Source organism: Macaca mulatta, chromosome 9, assembly GCF_049350105.2.
Source record: "Macaca mulatta isolate MMU2019108-1 chromosome 9, T2T-MMU8v2.0, whole genome shotgun sequence".
Lineage (NCBI taxonomy): Eukaryota > Metazoa > Chordata > Mammalia > Primates > Cercopithecidae > Macaca > Macaca mulatta.
In genome coordinates this window covers 21,092,987-21,110,175 of record NC_133414.1, presented here as the reverse complement: position 1 = coordinate 21,110,175, position 17,189 = coordinate 21,092,987, and the positions used below count along the sequence as shown (strand labels likewise).

The 17,189-nt window shown below is 35.1% G+C and overlaps 1 protein-coding gene and 1 long non-coding RNA gene across 6 annotated transcripts in view; one reads left to right on the top strand and one right to left on the bottom strand.

Annotated features, from left to right (window-relative positions):
- MALRD1 (MAM and LDL receptor class A domain containing 1) overlaps positions 1–17,189 on the bottom strand; it is a 732,448-nt gene that overhangs the window by 232,745 nt on the left and 482,514 nt on the right. For all 5 annotated transcript variants that reach the window (XM_028826041.2, XM_077945484.1, XM_077945481.1 and 2 more), the window contains one exon: positions 561–718. In XM_028826041.2, coding sequence (XP_028681874.2) covers positions 561–718 — 158 coding nt within the window. The remainder of the gene's footprint in view (positions 1–560; positions 719–17,189) is intronic.
- The window catches only part of LOC114669902 (uncharacterized), a 55,490-nt gene that overhangs the window by 29,955 nt on the left and 8,346 nt on the right, over positions 1–17,189 (top strand). The window lies entirely within an intron of this gene.

Below are 17,189 nucleotides of genomic sequence, written 5' to 3'. Positions count from 1 at the left end.
AAAATTGGTTCATAATGATTGAAAAACTCATTGATACAATGAAAAATATGAGTGCAGCAACTTGTTTCATTAAAGGTATCTGCATTTGGTACAGATTATTGCTTTAAATTAGGTAAAAATAGAGCATGCATGTTGATTTTACTGTAAGCAGATATATACTTAAAATCTCAAATTTGCTTTTCCTTTACTGAATTTTGGGTAGAAAATTATCTTCTTCACCATTATGCCTCACATCACATTTCTTTACTGTCCCTAGCTAAGCTGCTAAAGAAGATACATGTGGAATCTGCCCAAATTCTTTTACCTCCAGATGATCTTTTAAATAGCATTCGACATAATTGAGTTCAGGTGGCAGCTGTCAGCGAGATAAATCTTGAATGAGATTAAGATGAATGACAGCACAGCTTGCCAATGTCCCATTGCCCCAGAAAGAAATGAGAAATTAATGGCATCAGCATTGGTGGTGTGACCAACGAAAATACAAATAAGACAAGGAAAGACAATGTTTAAACATGCCATGCATATTTCAGTGATCATAAATCTCTGGCTTCCTTTTGTACCTTTAATATTCCCATACTCCTGGGATCGATCGTGTAGAACCAGAACCGAACAGTACACATTCCGAGGCTTGCTGGGAAGGATTTGGAGGTAGTAACTCTGGCAATGGATCCTTCCTTGGAGCCAGATGAGTTGACGTACAGGAAGTGCTTACCACTACCTTGAATAGATGAACACAATTTTTTTCAGTGCAATGATAATATTGCATGAGTCGGAATATATTGCAACCATTAACAGATATCTTTTTATCCTCATACATACACACAATCAAACAGAACTCATTTTCATTTTGGGAGTCATATATCAATAACATTTCATTCTTTTGAGCCAAAAAAGTGTCACTATGATCATGTGATTCACAAAATTCCCTTGAGCCAGTGACTCATAAGGTAATCAAATACTGGTTTTGAATATGAAGGTGTATTACTGTTCTCCTAATTTGCTCAAACCTGTCAGATTCCAGCAATAAAATACTTCGTATGCTGTGCATACAGCAAGTACAGAGTAGGTACTGGGGACTGACTAGTATTGTATCTTATTTTCAGTTGCTCTGATTCCCACACTGGCCAGGGTAGTAGTGAATGGCTATAACTGCAAAGTGAAATGTGATTCTTCGGGTCATTACATTAGTTTTTTCTAGGTAATACACAACTTCTTTTCTTCTCAAATGCATTAGTATGTGAAAGATTTCTGCATTTAAACACAATTGCATTTTTTTCTGTTGCCATTGTCAGAAATTCATCATAGATACCATTCCCCTTTGTGGATAGGTAAAATATATATATATATGTGTGTGTGTATTTTTTCCTTAAGTTAAATATTTATTTGTAGTCTCATTCAAAACTATTAATGTTTTCTATATATATAAATATATATTTAATTATCTATAATATGTAAATATAAATATATTTATGTATAAATATGTAAATAGAAATATATATTATATATTTAATTATATATAATGATTATATATATTTAATTATATATAATGTATTATATATAATTATATATAATAAATAATATAAATATATATTTAATTATATATAATATATAAATATATGAATGTATAATATATTTATATGTAGAAAATATATTAATAGTTTTGAATGAGACTACAAATAAATATTTAACTTAAGGAAAAAATACACATATATATTTTTTATATTTATAATATATTATATATTTACACATATATATTTATATTTATATTTATAATATATAATAAAATATATAATTAAATATATTTATCTATTATATATTTATCTATCATATATTAATATATAATATATTAAAATATTTTCTACATATATTTATATGTTACCTATGTGTATGTGTATTTTTCCCTTCAGTTACCTATTTAATTTTAGTTCAAAATTGAGACTATTAAAATAATGTATAATTAAAAGTATTCTTGATTTCTTGTGGTATTTTAGTATTGTTATTCAGATACATGTTTTTAAAGCATTATTTGTGAGTTAGTGGTCCACTAGGCTTCTCTTTTGAAGTTTTTCTTTTAAAAAACTTGTTGTCAGGTCAATTGAGTGCTCTTCATATAATCAGCATATGTATTAGTTTACCTTTATCTCTCAGCATTTAATTCTTCAGTGCAAGGAATACTCATGTGCTATATCCTTGAATATGTATTAGAATAATCAGCATATGTATTAGTTTACCTTTATCTCCCAGCATTTAATTCTTCAGTGCAAGGAATACTCATGTGCTGTACGCTTGAATACAATTGAAACGGAATACAATTGAAAATTGAAGTGGCTAGAATATATTGCAAAGGAGAATTAGATGACCATGTCACACCACTTAATGGCCTGGATTTTTGCCTTTTCATTTTTTTGAAGGACATTTCAACAAAGTGTGGCACATTAGTTACAATTAATGAGCCAATACTGACACATTCTTATTAATTAAATATTGTTCTGGCTATTCTGAGTCTTTTGCCTTTCCATGCAATCTTCAGAATCAGTTTATTAATATCTACAAAATAACTTGGGATTGGAATTGCATTGAATTTATACATCATGTTGGGAAGAACTGACATCTACAAATTATTGTCTTACTATCCATGTACATAGAACATGTATGTTTTGACTTCTTGGAAGAATGATCTCATTATTGCTACATAATGTTATATAATGTTTCTTTTTATCCCTGTAATCTTCCTTGCTCCAAAGTCATCTTTATCTAAATTTCTACATTCTTTTGATTAATGTTAGCATGGTATATGTTTCTCCACGCCTTCACTTTTAATGTGTGTGTATATTAAATGTAGGTTTCTTACTGACAATATATAGTTGGGTCTTGTGTTTGTATCTATTTTGACAAACAGGTGAATTTAGATGATTGGCACTTAAAGTAATTATTCATATAGTTGGAGTAATATTTATTCATCTACCATATTTTTCTCTATTTTGTATTCAATACTCTTATATTCTTAATCTTTGTTTCTTCCCCCCCCTTCTGTTTTTTCTGTCTTCTCTGGCTTTAATTGAATATTTCACGATTCTGTTTTCATCCTCTCTTAACATGTCAATTTTACATCTTCTGTTTTTCCATTCTTTTTCTAGGAATTGACTTTGAATTTGCAATATACACTATAACTACCAAACCAAATCCTCTGTCAAATATCATACCATTTTATAAGCAACTTTACATAACAACATAACTAACCCATTTCACGGGTAGTACAAGTACTGTAAGACAGTATTTTCAATTATTCCCTGTCACTTCTTATAACATAGTTGGGTATTTCTATTCCCCTAGGTTGGTTAGGTTCCGGGAAAATGTTTTTCTTGAAGGCAGGCCTTGTTAAGAATAGAACGCTCTAGCAATATTTCAAAATGGCTACTTTTTCCTTTTTCCCTGCTGAAAACTGAGATTTTTCTTTCATCTTTGCTGTGAGAATGTGGGAGGGCCCCTGAAGGGAACATTGACCAAAGTGTGTGGGCTGCCAAGGACTGGGTCCCCATCACATTGTTTTCTCTCAAACTTGTCCACATTGAGGCTGCAGCAATCTGTCGGTTACAGTTAGGATTCCTACACCAGTACTTGTTCCCTGAAGAGTTCCCGTTCATGGGCTACTTGCCCAGGTAAGTTGCGATACTCTGTGTCTGGCTGTCTGGCTGTCCAATGTTGGGGGTAGTGGTTTGCCTGTGACCCCAGTTCTCTAATGAATCTAAAAAGAATTGATTTTCAGTTGGTTCACCTTTCCTTCTATAATGATAGGAATGATGCCTTCCAAGCTCCTTACATGCTGGACTGGAAGATGCAAATAACTTGCATCTATTTTTTTAAAAAAAAACCTATTTGACTGAAAATATCTCTTTTCACTAACACCCCTTTACAAAGGCTGCCAAAATAAGAAAATTTCCATAAAATTTATTTTTCTAATTTATTTATTTATTTATTTATTTATTTATTTATTTATTTATTGAGACGGAGTCTTGCTCTGTCGCCAGGCTGGAGTGCAGAGGCACGATCTCGGCTCACTGCAACCTCTGCCTTCCAGGTTCAAGTGATTCTCCTGCCTCAGACTCCCAAGTAGATGGGACTACAGGTGTGTGCCACCAAGCCCAGCTGATTTTTGTATTTTTAGTAGAGATGGGGTTTCACCATGTTGGCCAGGATGGTCTCAATCTCCTGACCTTGCGATCCCCCCGCCTCGGCTTCCCAAAGTGCTGGAATCACAGGTGTGAGCCACCGCGCCCGGCCTAATTTTATTTCAGTAAGATAAGCAGGGAACTTTGAGAATTATTGCAGCAAAATTTTCAGGACAAAAGAGTACACATGAAAACAACTTGAACTATTCCTGTAGCATCGGCAAACTGTTTTCTATCCGCATTGTCCTTTGAAATATATTGTATGTACCACCAAATATTGGGTTAAGAAAACTGAATATAGTATTTAATTTAGCCACAGGAACAAAAAAAGTTTTCTAAGTTTCACATTTTGTTCCCAAAATACTGCTTGTTTGTTTTCTTATTTGGAAAATCACAACACAGGTGGCATGCAAAGCCAGAATACCTAGACAGCACCTGTCAAACATACTGCGAACAGTGGCTTAGTCATTAAAAACGTGCTTTCTTTAAATCCATGGTATTTTTAATTAAATAAGAACATCTGGATTTCTCTACATTCTATTGCCTTTTATACACTTGAGAATTTCTAACGCATTTAGACTGCACTTTATCAGACCAACTTTAAAACATTGTCTTCAGTAAGAAAAATATGGTATAATTCAATGAGCTATAATAACTCTTCATGTACAATAGGGCTTAATGGAAAGTATCGAATATATTCATCCTATATTGGACGTGAATAAATAGCCTTGACTTTGTCCCAAACAGTTAAATAACTAACATATTTGTATAAATTATTTTTATAGTTCAGTTCTCAAATACTATAACATATATAATGATAACTAATGTACTTCCATCTCAGAAGCAGATCCTATTTAATTCAGACTTTAAATATTTCTTTTTCCATTTTGTAGTGTCAACCCAACGTTGAAAGTCAAATATTTAAAGCAGTAGGAAAAGTAGTAATTAGGTTCATTGACACAAATTCAACCAATTTAGCAAAGTTAGGAATTGAATTCTGACTTAAAATTTTGTATTTATGTAAATTTATTCCTCCAATTGCATAAATACATTGAAATTTCACTAATTCAGATATTTCTTTTCAATACTTTTAGTCCAATACTTAATTATAAAAGGCCAATTTTAAGTTTCTACAACAACCTGAATTAAGTCCAACCAAATGCTCCATCCTTTGTAATAAGTTACAGGCTCCTAAAGTAACTCAAGTCACAACATCTTTAGAGTCTCAGTAATTTACTAATAAAGAAAAGTACTTAAAAAACAAAATTGAGATATTTCTTCCAGCCTGGTACTTAACATTTCAAGTACTTGAAAAATATTCTAACAACATTGCAGGTACCTGGAAAATTACTGCACACAGGTGGAAACAATAACATATGCATTATTTCTTTCTTGAATAGCCACAGTTATTTTCTAATGTGTTATGTGTCTTTTGGGCACTACACAAATTTCCAAACCTTGAAATTGGACTGAGCATCACCTCCTTTTGCTATTCCAAATTTTCCCCAGTAAATGTCACTTTTGTGACAGCAACTACTAAAACCAGTTTAGCAAAGGTATTGACGTCATAGAAAGAAATGTTATACAATCTAATGTTTGCATTTTAGGGTTATATCATGAAACACAATGTGAAGAAAATTAATTCACTGTGAATGATCATCCACCATTTCACTGCAGGATATTTATTTTGGCACAGGACAATCAATGTCATGTAAGGCCCAATATCAAAGCTAACCATTCCAATTATTAATTAAGGGACTCTGGGCTGAGTTATCGAAGTATATCCCCACTTAATATCTTCAAATTTGCATACTCAATTTTGCTCTTATAAAATTCCGCAGTTTAACACAAAAGTCAGAAAACTGATTCTTGGCTGAAATATTAATGCATGCCAAGGTATTCATTTTTTTTTTTTTTTTTTTTTTTTTTTTTGAGACGGAGGTTCGCTCTGTCGCCCAGGCTGGAGTGCAGTGGCCGGATCTCAGCTCACTGCAAGCTCTGCTCCCCGGGTTCCCGCCATTTTCCTGCCTCAGCCTCCCGAGTAGCTGGGACTACAGGCGCCCGCCACCTCGCCTGGCTAGTTTTTTGTATTTTTTTTTTAGTAGAGACGGGGTTTCACCGTGTTAGCCAGGGTGGTCTCGATCTCCTGACCTCGTGATCCACTCGTCTCGGCCTCCCAAAGTGCTGGGATTACAGGCTTGAGCCACCACGCCCGGCCCAAGGTATTCATTTTAAAATTTGAGAATGTAAAAATGTACCTGGGAAGACATCATTGCGAATTTAATCTTTGGTAATTTTTAATTCTGAAACTCTGGCATATCTAAGTTTGACTTTATAAGAGGGAAAAACTTTTGTGATTTCATATATATACATGCATATATATATATATAGGAGAATCATAAAGGTGAAAAGTTGCTTAGCTTCTTCAAATTATTAATAGAAATACATGAATTATTCAGAAACTATGTACTGTATCTCCATGTTATAATACCTTACATTGAATTATACTTTCAGAAATAGACTCATTCTTTATCTAGCGAGCTCAGACCAGACCCACTTTCAAACATTTATAACCTTTCAGTTGCTTCATTGAGACCTACCTATTTGTATCTAGCAAAATCCTTGGGGAAGGTCAATGTAGCCTCTCGCACAAAGTTCAGAATTTATTAAAGCAGATAATAAAGTTTAATTGTCTGAACTGCCACAACATATTTAGAATTTAATGGTAAATCATTAAACCAACTTGCTTTATTTATATGACTCTATGAAAAGATCAACAACAGTCACAGGACAGGTATTTATAGAAGCAGAATTTTTGTTTGTTTGTTTGATTTTGGACTGTTTTACAGCTTACTACTTGCCATTTCAAAAGCTACTTAACTCTTCATATAGTAAGATCAGAATGCATTCAATTAATTTTGTAAAATCGATTACACTTTAATTGAATACTACCAGGTGTAGTATTCTGGAATATTGTATTCATTAAATATATCTGAATTTTACCTCTCCCAAACTGACACCAAATATTTTCTGGACACTTTTCATTTAATACTTCACTTTTGCTTGTGTAAATTTATGATTATAAATTCTTAAGATTCCTGGGGCACAGATTTTATATTTTGCGTCTTAATTGGCTACAATTAGTCAATGAATAGAGATTTCCAATTAATATTCAACTTTTACCTTAAAACCTCAAATTCAGCATCAAAGTGTACTATCCTCAAATCACAATACTTAGTATCAGAGTGCCAAATATATATTAGCCAAATTCAGAATCAATCACTATGCTTCATGGACATTTTTTCACATTGTCGTCAGCAGAGAGTAAAAAATTCTAATTTGTTTTTTAGATGTGATTAGCTACAATCTTGAGATTTTAAAACTGTTTTGTTGAGTCATTCTACTATAAGGTAATTAATTTTACATTTTTCTGTTAAAAAAAAAAAGTTGGTACTTTTAAAGGAAAGCTAGCCGGGCTTGGTGGCTCACGCCTACAATCCCAGCACTTTGGGAGGCCCAGGAGGGCAGACTGCCTAGGGTCAGGAGTCCGAGACCAGCCTGACCAACATAGGGAAACCCCATCTCTACTGGAAATACAATAATAATAATAATAATAAAAATTAGCCAGGCATGGTGGTGCATGCCTGTAATCCCAGCTACTTGGGAGGCTGAGGCAGGAGAATCGCTTGAACCTGGGAGGCAGGAGGTTGCAGTGAGCCGAGATTGCGCCATTGCACTTCAGCCTGGGTGACAAGAGCAAAACTCCATCTCAATATAATAATAATAATAAAATTTAAAAAATAAAGGAAAGGTATGCTTTGACAGCTTCAGTGCCCTAAGAAGAATCATACTTATTGCACTAAAGGAAAACAATAAAAGATAATTTCTCACTTCTAGTGATCTGAATTCTCTCCCTGCTTTAAATTAAGAGTCAATTTTAGACTTTTTTTCCCCTATTTTCCTGTTCATAAAATAAAGCTGGCTAATAGTTTTTTTAAAAACTATTTTTTTAAAAAAAATAGTTTTAAGACATCATGCTGTGCATGATGTCTCTTTCAAAATAGCAAAAGCTCCATTCTTCAGAGTCAGATTTATTCAGTCTACCTCTGCATCCTCTGTAATTTCTGCCTGTCTCTCACTCTCAATAGAAGGGTGTCTAATGACTATCAGGTGAAATGCTCTCAATCTCTTTTGTGCTTTTATTTTCTTCCCTCAGATTTTCAACGTGTATCTGCAATTTTTTTTTCTCACTCTGTCTCCCAGGCTGCAGTGCAGTGGCACAATCTCAGCTCACTGCAACCTCCGCCTCCCGGGTTCAAGTGATTCTCATGCCTCAGCCTCCCAAGTAGCTGGGACTACAGGCACACACCACGACACCCAGCTAATTTTTTGTATTTTTAGTAGAGACAGGGTTTCACCATGTTGGCCAGGCTGGTCTCGAACTCCTGACCTCAGGTGATCCACCCACCTTGGCCTCACAAAGTGCTGGAATTACAGGCGTGAGTCACTGCACCCGGCTAACATCTGCAATTTTTAAAGGCTGTGAAATGTAAATATGGCCAGCGAGAGAACGAAATTTCCTCAAAGTTGTCAGAATGGAAAATATAGATGCAGTGTTTCTGGAGGCAAATGAATTTTTCTCATAGCATTTGATAAAAATGTCTGTCGTTACATTATTTCGATTTGCTTTTTAAAGAGTGATACGATGACTATTTCCTTTAAATGTCATAAATTGTATTTCGTTCCAATAAGTTATGCTTTAGGAATTAATCTCCTTTGAGACTAATTATTGCCTCTTTAAATAAAAACACTTTTTTTTTTACCAGAATGTCTTATTTTAATGCTATTAACTGTTATCAAAATCAATATTATAAACTCCCCCCTCCATCCTGCCCCCCACAGTATGCATTAATCTGATACAAAAAGGAAGCTTCTGGTTGTGGCATGCCAACACAAGGTAGAGTCATCTTATTCTGAAAGCTCCTAATATACTTAGCAGCAAGAATTCCTCAATCACAGGAAGATGAAATACAAGTGAAATTGGTTGCCATTTCCTGTAAGTTACAGCTAGAGACAAGGGATTCTGAATCTCCACATCCTCATATTCAAAGAACCCTGAAAAACCTCTTTATGAGACATTTATTTCTCAAGATGCCTTTGGAAACATGAATTCGCTTAATAACATTTCTGTAACTTTATTTTCCAAACTGAGATTACAAGTAAAACTTGTTTCATGGTCATGCAGGAAGGCAAAACTAGGCCGGGCGCGGTGGCTCAAGCCTGTAATCCCAGCACTTTGGGAGGCCGAGACGGGCGGATCACTAGGTCAGGAGATCGAGACCATCCTGGCTAACACGGCGAAACCCCGTCTCTACTAAAAACACAAAAAAATTAGCCGGGCGAGGTGGTGGCGCCTGTGGTCCCAGCTACTCGGGAGGCTAAGGCAGGAGAATGGCTGGAACCCGGGAGGCGGAGCTTGCAGTGAGCTGAGATCTGGCCACTGCACTCCAGCCTGGGTGACAGAGCGAGACTCCGTCTCAAAAAAAAAAAAAAAAAAAAAAAGGAAGGCAAAACTAATAAAATAAATGATAGATGCTTTTATTTAGGTAAAATGGTAAGTGGTCACTATTATAAAAGAGCTATGACTACATTTAAATTTCAGATACATTTTACCTGGAGGAGTGTGGAAAGCAAGTAAGAACAGAAGAATAGTTATTTTCATTGAAACTGGGAAATATATTATCACATTATTTTAATGAATATGTAATGGGCAGAACTGTAGGCAGGATTGTCCACTGGTTAAGTCTGAAGGCATCGGAGCGCTAGACTTTGATTTGCATCCTGACTCTACCACTTATTAGGTATGTGACCTTGGGTAACCTACTTAAATTCTCTAGGACTCTGAAGCAGTAAGAGATAATTATAGTATATACTTCAGCCTCATGGGGTTGTGGTAAAAATTAAATCATCTACGACATGTAAAGTACTTAGAACATAGTTGCAAATTAAGGCTACTCTCCTGAGAAATTTAGAGAACAGATATAAAGATGATTCTATCAGTGGAAATAAGACAACTAATTGCAAGTTATTGATTGAATAATTACTATAGACAAGGTAGCATGTCTTTCATTTGGATGTAGACTGAGGTACAAGATAAAACTGGTAAAATACGAAACAAATCCAAAAGAATCTTACAATACAAGATAATAATATGTATTGTTTTAAAGGCAAGCTCTGAGTCAAACTGCCTGAGTTAAAAGCCACATGCTGATACTTATAATCTTTGTGACTTTGGGAAAATTTCTCAATCCCTACTATGTCTCATATTTATCATCTATCAAAAGAGGATAATAATAATAATTTACAGCTCATTCGGATTACTGGGATCATATAATATCAAATATTGATGTAGATCATAAATGCTACATAGTTCAACCAATAAAAGATGGCTTAAATTTGGTGGAGGAGGAAAAACTTCATAAAAGGTGTGTACTAATGGGGGACGACCACCGAAAGACAGGCCATCTTGCAGTCCTTACTTAAGAAGAAGCTTCCAAGGAAACTCAACTATCGTAAGGTAGACAAAGACAAGGATACCAGAGGAAATGTTACCTTCTGACACCTACTGCTATAACAAACAGTAAATACAATCTTAGTCCTAAGGCAGATAAACATAAAAATCTCACACTAATGGCCTTTAAATCTCAGTTTCTTTTACCCAGTATATAGTGTCTACTATCAGCCAAAAATTACAAATCATATAAAAACAATGATACTATGAAGTGTTGATATTAATAAAACCCAGAGTACTTTTGAGGTACAAGAACTCAGTTTGTAAAAGAAGAACATAAGATTTAGAATGAAAAATACAATTTGGAGGAGAATGCAGAGAGTCCTTGATGCTAAACTGAAAGGCAATGAAGAGCCTCTGATCATTTGGAGGACCAGGAGTCACCAATTATAAATATTAATCTTGCATCAGTGTGAAGAGTGGCTTTGTACAGAAGAATACTTGCATTGTAAATGAGCGGTCTTGACATCTACAATAGCCCAGAAGTGAGTATGGATGACAGATGTGAAAATGCAAAGATATGAAAACATATAATCAGCTGAGAAAGAGAGCTGACAGAATTTGAAATCAAGAGAGAATTAACAGTGTTAACAATGATGATGACAATAACAGAAATACTAGGGTCATGAGAAGAAGATGCTTTCTGCAAGGAAGGCAAGTTTACATTTGAATATGTGACTTGGAGATATGAACAATTACCTAGTGTGCAAATGATAGTATGGAACTCAAATGTGGAAATAAGTGATTGATTAGTGGTATTAAATACATATAATAGCAAGAATCAGGTTGCTACAATTTAAAAAACTGTAAAAGTCCTTGAAGAGAACTAGAATATATTCAAGAGGACAGAGACTGCATTTTGTAAAATATCTTTACACTATTTAGATCAATGACCAAGAATGAGTGACCAATGATTATTAGTTGCAGAAATAATATTTTGCAGAAGACAGATTGAAGGGCACCAAGGAAGGTGTGGATAGTGAGGGGGGGGGATACAAAGTACATGAGCAATGGTTATTTTTTTATATATATATGTATATTATTTATTATATATACATTATTTAATATATATATCAAAACAATAATCAGAAGAGAATCTAGACTAAGTTTATTTCATTTTTTCTTTTTTGATTAAGGTCAAAGAGAACTATGATGCTTGAAGACAAAAAGTATGATATAGTGATAGAGTAACAGTTTAAGGACGGTCAATGAAATAAATTCAAGGAAGTAACATTTTGGGAAGATAGAAATGGTTAAGTTTAGTGGTTTATTATTTTACTGGGAAATAGTGTCTAAATAAATATATATTTAGGAGATTGTTTTTGGAGAAATTACAGTTTCTAGATGCTTATAAAATGATGAAGTAATTTATCTGAAAAGTTTTCAGATTACATATTCACAGTTTAATCATGCCCTCCAAGATTCCAAATGAATTGATTCACTCACATATTTTTCACTCAATATCATCTCACGGCATTTTGGCATAAACAAAAAATGCAAGCAAGCAAGCATCATTTGGGTCCTGCTTGAAACAGTTGTTAAGTATTCTTGGAAATATTTTAAATAAATATAGACAAATATACCAAAGAATATTTGATTGGGTATCTGATTCAGATGGTACATGTGGATGAATAGAAGGGGTTCATATTTTCAGACCAGCATTGCTTTTTGGCAGCAAAATGAAAGTTACTGTTTATTTGATGCGGTGAATATTCGAAGAAATACTGAGCAGCTATAGATAATCAGGGTTTGTTCTTGTTGTCTAATATCACTAAGGTAAAAAACCTGTCTCAGAGAAAAATAAACATGAAGGACCCTAACCTAAACACTCACTATGGTTTCATAGAGAAACACTTATATTCTAATTATGGTTAACTAGCAAACAATGGCTACCATTTATTCCTTTCCACAGAAAATTTTTAAGAAAACTAAATCTGCAAGACACATTCTGAGGCTTATCAGCCAACAAAGTCACCTGGATTTATTTTTTGACGGTATTGTATGTATGGAGTGGAATACTTGTATTTCTAAAAAGTGAAATAAGACAAGGAGAAAGTAGAAATGATACTGATATATAGGAAGAAAACAGCAACTAGAGTAAGAAGAATAGAAAAAACATACTTACTTGTTTTGAGCCATTTGGTATAGACAAAATGCAATGACAAAGATAATATCAATTGCAGCATTTTTTTATACAAAACAAACCATCAATTACTAACCATTTTTATGTCATCAGTTTTACACATTTTGGGATGTTCTGAGAAATCCACATTAAAGGACAGTGGTCTAAAATTCTCTTTTTTAGTTGTGTCTCCACGAGGCTTTGGTATTAGGATGATACTGGCCTCATAAAATGAGTTAGGCAGGATTCCCTCTTTTTCTGTTGATTGGAATAGTTTCAGAAATAATGGTACCAGCTCCTCCTTGTACCTCTGGTAGAATTTGGCTGTGAATCTCTCTGGTCCTGGACCTTTTTTTGGTTGGTAGGCTATTAATTATTGCCTCAATTTCAGAGCCTGTTATTGGTCTATTCAGGGATTCAACTTCTTCCTGGTTTAGTCTTGGGAGAGTGTAATGTGTCCAGGAATTTATCCATTTCTTCTAGGTTTTCTAGCTTATTTGTGTAGGGGTGTTTATAGTATTCTCTGATGGTAGTTTGTATTTCTGTGGGATTGGTGGTGATATCCCTTTTATCATTTTTTATTGTGTCTATTTGATTCTTCTCTCTTTTCTTCTTTATCAGTCCTGCTAGTAGTCTATCAATTTTGTTTTTCTTTTCAAAGAACCAGTTCCCAGATTCATTGATTGTTTGAAGGGATTTTTGTGTCTCTATCTCCTTCAGTTCTGCTCTGATCTTAGTTACTTCTTGCCTTCTGCTAGCTTTTGAATGTGTTTGCTCTTCCTTCTCTAGTTCTTTTAATTGTGATGTGTCAATTTTAGATCTTTCCTGCTTTCTCTCGTGGGCATTTAGTGTATAAATTTCCCTCTACACACTGCTTTAAATGTGCCCCACAGATTCTGGTATGTTGTATGTTTGTTCTCATTGGTTTCAAATAACATCTTTACTTCTGCCTTCATTTTGTTATGTACCCAGTAGTCATTCAGGAGCAGGTTGTTCAGTTTCCGTGTAGTTGAGTGGTTTTGAGTGAGTTTCTTAATCCTGAGTTCTAGTTTGATTGCACTGTGGTCTGAGAGACAGTTTGTTATAATTTCTGTTTTTCACATTTGCTGAGGAGTGCTTTTAGACCAATATTCCTGATAAACATCGATGCAAAAATCCTCAATAAAATACTGGCAAACCGAATCTAGCAGCACATCAAAAAGCTTATCCACCATGATCAAGTGGGCTTCATCCCTGGGATGCAAGGCTGGTTCGAAATATGCAAATCAATAAACGGAATGCAGCATATAAACAGAACCAAAGACAAAAACCACATGATTATCTCAATAGATGCAGAAAAGGCCTTTGACAAAATTCAACAGCCCTTCATGCTAAAAACTCTCAATAAATTCGGTATTGATAGAATATATCTCAAAATAATAAAAGCTATTTATGACAAACCCACAGCCAATATCATACTGAATAGGCAAAAACTGGAAGCATTCCCTTTGAAAACTGGCACAAGACAGGGATGCCCTCTCTTACCACTCCTATTCAACATAGTGTTGGAAGTTCTGACCAGGGCAATCAGGCAGGAGAAAGAAATAAAGGGTATTCAATTAGGAAAAGAGGATGCCAAGTTGTCCCTGTTTGCAGATGACATGATTGTATATTTAGAAAACCCCATCATCTCAGCCAAAAATATCCTTCAGCTGATAAGCAACTTCAGCAAAGTCTGAGGATATAAAAACAATGTGTAAAAATCACAAGCATTCCTATACACCAATAACAGACAAACAGAGAGCCAAATCACGAGTGAACTCCCATTCACAATTGCTTCAAAGAGAATAAAATACCTAGGAATCCAACTTACAAGGGACGTGAAGGACCTCTTCAAGGAGAACTACAAACCACTGCTCAGTGAAATAAAAGAGGACATAAACAAATGGAAGAACATTCCATGCTCACGGATAGGAAGACTCAATATCGTGAAAATGGCCATACTGTCCAAGGTAATTTATAGATTAAATGCCATCCCCATTAAGCTACCAATGATTTTCTTCACAGAATCGGAAAAAACTCCTTCAGAGTTCATATGGAACCAAAAAAGAAGCCATATTGCCAAGACAATCCTAAGCCAAAAGAAGAAAGCTGGAGGCATCACACTACCTGACTTTAAACTATACTACACGGCTACAGTAACCAAAACAGCATGGTACTGGTACCAAAACAGAGATATAGACCATTGGAACAGAACAGAGCCCTCAGAAATAATACCACACATCTACAACCATTTGATCTTTGACAAATCTGACAAAAACAAGAAATGGGGAAAATATTCCCTATTTAATAAATGGTGCTGGGAAAACTGGCTAGCCATATGTAGAAAGCTGAAACTGGATCCCTTCCTTACACCTTATATGAAAATTAATTCAAGATGGATTAGAGACTTAAATGTTAGACCTAAAACCATTAAAACCCTAGAAGAAAACCTAGGGAATACCATTCAGGACATAGGCATGGGCAAGGACTTCACATCTAAAACACCAAAAGCAATGGCAACAAAAGCCAAAACTGACAAATGGGATCTAATTAAACTAAAAGAGCTTCTGCACAGCAAAAGAAACTACCATCAGGGTGAACAGGCAACCTACAGAATGGGAGAAAATTTTTACAATCTACTCATCTGACAAAGGGCTAATATCCAGAACCTACAAAGAACTCAAACAAATTTACAAGAAAAAAACAAACAACCCCATCAAAAAGTGGGCAAAGGATATGAACAGACACTTCTCAAAAGATGACATTTATGCAGCCAACAGACACATGAAAAAATGCTCATCACCACTGGCCATCAGAGAAATGCAAATCAAAACCACAATGAGATACTATCTCACACCAGTTAGAATGGCAATCATTAAAAAGTCAGGAAACAACAGGTGCTGGAGAGGATGTGGAGAAATAGGAACACTTTTACACTGCTGGTGGGACTGTAAACTAGTTAAACCATGGTGGAAGACAGTGTGGCAATTCCTCAAGGATCTAGAACTGGAAATACCATTTGACTCAGCCATCCCATTAGTGGGTATATACCCAAAAGATTATAAATCATGCTGCTATAAAGACACACGCACACGTATGTTTATTGTGGCACTATTCACAATAGCAAAGACTTGAAACCAATCCAAATATCCATCAATGACAGACTGAATTAAGAAAATGTGGCACATATACACCATGGAATACTATGCAGCCATAAAAAAAGGATGAGTTCGTGTCCTTTGTAGGGAAGTGGATGCAGCTGCAAACCATAATTCTCAGCAAAGTAACGCAAGAACAGAAAACCAAACACCGCATGTTCTCACTCATAGGTGGGAATTGAACAATGAGAACACTTGGACTCAGGGTGGGGAACATCACACACTGGGGCCTATTGTGGGGTGTGGGGAGGGGTGAAGGATAGCATTAAGAAATATACCTAATATAAATGATGAGTTAATGGGTGCAGCACACCAACATGGCACATGTATACATATGTAACAAACCTGCACATTGTGCACACGTACCCTAGAACTTAAAGTATAATTAAAAAAAAAAATTTAAAAAAAGGACAGTTGTTAAAATACAGGCTTTTGCTTTACATACACACGAGTTTCAGTGCTAAGTTCAATAAGTGCCTTCTGTGTAGCTGGGGCAAAGTTAGTAACCCTTTCGGCGCATCAATTTCCTCTTCCGTGAAAGACTCAAGGTTGTTGTGAGGATTAAATGAAAAAGCCTGTTCAGAGCCAAGTGCACGGTGATTGACACTCAGTGAATAGTAGCTACAAAGGGTCACATCAGTTTTGACAACAAGACATGTTCTATTTAGGTGGACATAACAATGATCTACCTTTAGTTATATGTTATTCCTTTAAAAAGTGGTAAACAATAGCAACTGTAAGAACGCCTCTTCATTTGCTTTGTGTGGAAGTAGACCGTTTAATAGTCTTTTGTTCCAAACTAAATAAAAGTATTTACTTAATCATTGAACAAATATAATATTTAGAAAATATCAGAACCAGTTTTTTGTTGTTGTTCGTTTGAGAAGGCACCTTGCTCTGTTGCCCTAGCTAGAGTGCAGTGCTGTGATAACAGCTCATTGCAGCTTCAACCTCCTGTGCTCAAGTAATCTTCTCACTTCAGCTTCCCAAGTAGCTGGGACTACAGATACACACCTGGCTACCTTATTAAAAAAATTGTAGCAACAGGGTCACACGATGTCTCCCAGGTTGGTCTCAAACTCCTGGGCTCAAGTAGTCCTCCTGCCTCCTGCGATGGCCTCCCAAAGTGGTAGGATTACAGGTGTAAG